General features: G+C 53.4%; 1 protein-coding gene across 1 annotated transcript in view; it reads left to right on the top strand.

Annotated features, from left to right (window-relative positions):
- The window catches only part of Osr1 (odd-skipped related transciption factor 1), a 6,787-nt gene extending 3,010 nt beyond the window's left edge, over positions 1–3,777 (top strand). The window contains exons 2-3 of the mRNA XM_004627477.2: positions 1,535–2,230; positions 2,868–3,777. Coding sequence (XP_004627534.1) covers positions 1,566–2,230; positions 2,868–3,003 — 801 coding nt within the window. The 5' untranslated portion in view covers positions 1,535–1,565 and the 3' untranslated portion in view covers positions 3,004–3,777. The remainder of the gene's footprint in view (positions 1–1,534; positions 2,231–2,867) is intronic.
- The last annotated feature ends 659 nt before the right edge of the window (positions 3,778–4,436 follow it).

The raw sequence follows: 4,436 nt of genomic DNA on the forward strand, positions 1-4,436 counted from the left end.
CTTTCCTTAGATCCCAACCTCACAAGCCATACCATTTGCCAGCTTTTTGTTTAAGGCAGACTTTTTTTTTTTTTTTTTTTTTTCCTGGATTAAGATGGCCTTCATCCTTCCATAGAACAGGGGTGGATCCCTGCACAAGGGCCGGCTGATAGAGCTGCATTGCAGGAAAGCAGGGAAATAGGGCTAAACGAAGATGTCAGTAGTGGGGGATCTTGACTGGGCAGAGGAGGAGCATTCCTAGGACCTTGCTTGGAAAATGACTCCCTGAGTAGCTCCAACTCAGGGCTAGGGGTTCTGTACCTGGGCTTCCCAAGGCTCCTTTTTACTTTCATCTTTCCTTCTTTCTGTTTGTTCTCCACCTGATAGGCCTGAGTTAGGAATCTGTAAGAAAAGCAGGGACAAAAGGCCTCTTTTCAGACCCCAAACCATTCCATGCAAACTACAGAAACTGACAAAAGAGGCTTGGCAATGCCAGCCTCTGCTCACCTGCTATGCTTCTCTCTGACTTGCTCCAACACATTGGCTGAACCAGCTTGGCCTGGCATTGGTGCCCTTGTCCACATAGCGCCTGCCCTGGGTTCTCTACATGCATAAAAATACAGCTGCCCTTTCTTGTGCTGGAAGGAAAGCACTTTAAGGCCCCTTGTATCTGACTGCAGATGTTTGAAGGACTAAATGAATATGGGTGTCAGTGCCTTCCTTCCTTCAAATGAGGGAGATCCCCAAGGGCCAGGTCAGGAATCAATGTGCAAACAGCTGCAGGGAGGGAAGTGCCAGCAAGGTTCACAAACTGTAAGGCAAGAGGGCAAAGTTGGAGTTCTGAAGGTGCCACAGCTTCTAGAAGCAGCTTCAAGGCTATCCAGAAGACCTAAATAAGCAGGAGGGTGTGTGTGTGTGTGTGTGTGTGTGTGTGTGTGTGTGTGCATGGTGCACATGCAGCGGAGATGGTCCTTGCGTTCTGTAGCCACTGTTGTCCAATGAGACACTGGGTGGCCCAGTGTATCTTTGCACCTTCTCGCTATTGTTTTAGAATGTGCGAAGATGTGTTTATGTGTCTGTGTATTTCTTTGTTCATCAGCGCATGACTGTCAGTGTGCTTCCAAATTCTGTTATCTTTGCAGGCGAAAGTAAATCTGTGTGGACTCAGGCTTGCTGCCTTGTGCTTCTGCATTTTTTTCCTGAGCTATACACAGTAGGACTTCCTTTTAAATTGGCTGTGTTGCTTGGGATTTAACTTCATACTGGTTCATCCACAGCATGTTTCTGCCAGAGGCCATGAGGGGGAAGCCCTCAAAAGAAAGCAGGTACCCTTAAATCAAAGAGGGCTCTCAGAAGAAGCCTCTCCACCCCACCCCCTGTTCCGAAGCATCTGTGCTCTTATCCACTTTGTGAGAACATAGGGAGGGCTGTAAATGTGTCTTAAACTCCCAGCAACTAAACTATGGAAAGGAGGAAGTGTGGCAGGGCTGAAATTCTGAAAGGAGACCTACCCTGAACTTGTTTTGTCCTCCCTCCCTTCTTCCCTTCTTTGCAGATCAAAGTCAAGAACGATTGCAACTACCACAATGGGCAGCAAAACCTTGCCAGCACCAGTGCCCATCCACCCGTCCCTGCAGCTCACCAACTACTCTTTCCTGCAGGCAGTGAATGGCCTGCCCACAGTACCCTCCGACCACCTGCCCAACTTGTATGGCTTCAGTGCACTGCACGCTGTGCACCTGCACCAGTGGACGCTGGGTTACCCGGCCATGCACTTGCCGCGCTCTTCTTTCTCCAAAATGCCCAGTGCTGTGTCCAGCCTGGTGGATGCACGCTTCCAGCTGCCTGCCTTTCCCTGGTTCCCTCAGGTCATCCAACCCAAACCGGAGATCACTGCTGGAGGCGGTGGCCCAGCACTCAAGACCAAGCCACGCTTCGATTTTGCCAACTTGGCTCTGGCTGCCACACAGGAAGATCCTTCCAAGCTTGTCCGAGGTGAGGGCCCTGGATCCCCTGCAGGTGGGTTGGGTGCCCTCCTGGATGTGACCAAGCTGTCCCCAGAAAAGAAGCCCACAAGAGGACGCCTTCCTTCCAAGACCAAGAAGGAGTTTGTCTGCAAATTCTGTGGACGTCACTTCACCAAGTCCTATAATCTACTTATCCATGAGCGGACGCACACAGATGAGCGGCCCTACACCTGTGACATCTGCCACAAAGCCTTCAGGAGGCAGGACCACCTACGGGATCACAGGTGCGAACTGCAGGTGGCCCGAGAAAGCTGCCATATTTGGCCTCACTGTCTAGGGACCTCCTTCTCTTCCAAGGCCCCAGCTTCTGGGAATTGCCTAAAATCACAAAGGCAATCACCAGGGGCTCAAGGATAGGTTTGAAGCAAGGGTGGAGGAATTTGGGGTGAATGGGTCCCTAAGGCCAGATCAGGTCTCCAAAGGTTCCAGTGAGCATGCACTTTCCTCTACTCCCTTACTCTGGCTCCACAGCTGTCCAGAAGGGAGCTTTCTGCAAGGATGGCAAGTGTGATATCCCTTAGACTCAATTTTTTGTTTTGTTTAATTTTAATTTCAATAACCACTCATACTATAGGCTCTTCTCTGGCTCTTTCATTCATCTTTGTTGTTGCCCCAGGCCTTATAAGAAGGCTACCCCTGTCATTAGAAAAGCAGGTGGTCCTATGCCTGGCCCTGCTTAGGGATCGAACATCCCCTGCGGTCTCCTTCTTTGCCCTATTCTATCAGGATTCGCGGGAAACACACATTGTCTGGCAGTCTGTTTGCCTCAAGGACAAATGACTTACAGTGGGAGGAGACCCTGGGGAACTGTAGGTAACAGAGCACCATTTTCCAAGTTTAACTGTCTGTTTCTGCCCCCAGATACATTCATTCCAAAGAGAAACCTTTCAAATGTCAAGAGTGCGGCAAAGGATTCTGCCAGTCCAGGACTCTCGCTGTCCACAAGACTCTACACTCGCAGGTGAAGGAGCTCAAAACCTCCAAGATCAAGTGTTAAACAGTCTTTGGCGCACCACAGATGGGCCGCGCTGTCCCTTCTCCAGAGAAACGCTTCGCGGAAGACGACTCTGGAGGCAGTGGGAGGGGCTCCGGGGGCCTTACTCCACCTCAATGCTGTCCCCTGGGTCCCTCGCGCGCGGCGCTCCAGAGCTCCGCCAGGCGCCGACCCCAGCGCTCGGGCGGCTCCCCGAGGACGCCGCTCAACTCTCGGCCAAAAGGCGGGACTCACGTGGCGGAAGGGAAACAGCATTTAAAAAAAGAACGAAAGCTCTGCGGAGCCGCAGTGGCGCCTCTTCCAGAAGTATTACTTTTTCAATTGTTATTTTATACATTTTCTTTCTTGCCTCCCCCCTACGCCCAAACAAGTTTGTAACTGACTGCGGAGAGAGGAGGAGAAGTTCTGCACGCCGGCAGCTTCTAGCTCCTCCTCGCGCTCCATCCCACCCACTCCACCCCTCGGAGCCTGCGAAAGTGTAATCTTTGTATCTGCTTCAGCTGCCGGCCAGGGACCTGCCTCGAGCGCCCTCACAGCTCCGCTGCGCAGCCCGCCCGCCGCCCGCAGAGGGCTCGGGGTTGAAGTGCGATGTGGGGAACCCTCGCGCCTGGGCAGCGGTGCCCGGCGCGGCCTCCCGGCTCCCACGCGCATCCTCTGAGCAGGCCGGCCGGGGCGGGCGTTGTATTGCGACTGGCACTTTATGCTGACCATCAGTAACGGACATTTATCACTGGAGTTTTTTTTTTTAACTATTAAATAAACGGTTATTTTACAGGCTTTGCAGGATGGGTACTTTCCCCTCCGAGCCACAGCAGGGCGTCGCTGCTTCCTTTGGGGAGCAGCAAGTTCCCCTGCCCACTCCGGGCCCGCGCGCGAGGTTGGCAGGGTGTGGGGACGCTTTGTCCGCGTCACTCTGCCTCTGCGCACTTCGTATTTATGTTCTTACTTTTCTCCATTTCGGGCTTAGAGTCTCAGTTTCCCCATTGTCAGTTCACTGGTATCTCCAGAGCCAGGTCGTCCGAGGCCGCTAAAGGGGGAGAGCATCACCCTGCAGCCACACCCACCCGCGGCTCTCCTGCCAGACCCTGGCTTCCGCTCCGGCGATGCCACCTGCCTGTGCAGAGTCTCAGAGCAGCTCTGTACCCCGTTCCCGGGAACCCACCCCTCGTCTGCAGATAGCACTATCTCCACAGCCTCCAAAAGTCCCAAAGGAACACCCACATTCTCTTTCTCTCAAGAATTCCTCCGTGCAGTGTTCAGGTTGAAGTTCGCCTGCTTGTCCCTAACCAGACCGCAGCCCACACCCGCGGAGATTCCCCACAGCTGAAGACAGGACGAATGGAGAGGGGAGGTGGGCGAGGTAGCTGGGCGGCAAGGTACACTTTGGGAGCGAAATCGGAGACCACAGTGCGCTAGTCGAACTTTCCCGGGGGCGT

Source organism: Octodon degus, unplaced genomic scaffold (assembly GCF_000260255.1).
Source record: "Octodon degus isolate 3935 unplaced genomic scaffold, OctDeg1.0 scaffold00019, whole genome shotgun sequence".
Classification (NCBI taxonomy): domain Eukaryota; kingdom Metazoa; phylum Chordata; class Mammalia; order Rodentia; family Octodontidae; genus Octodon; species Octodon degus.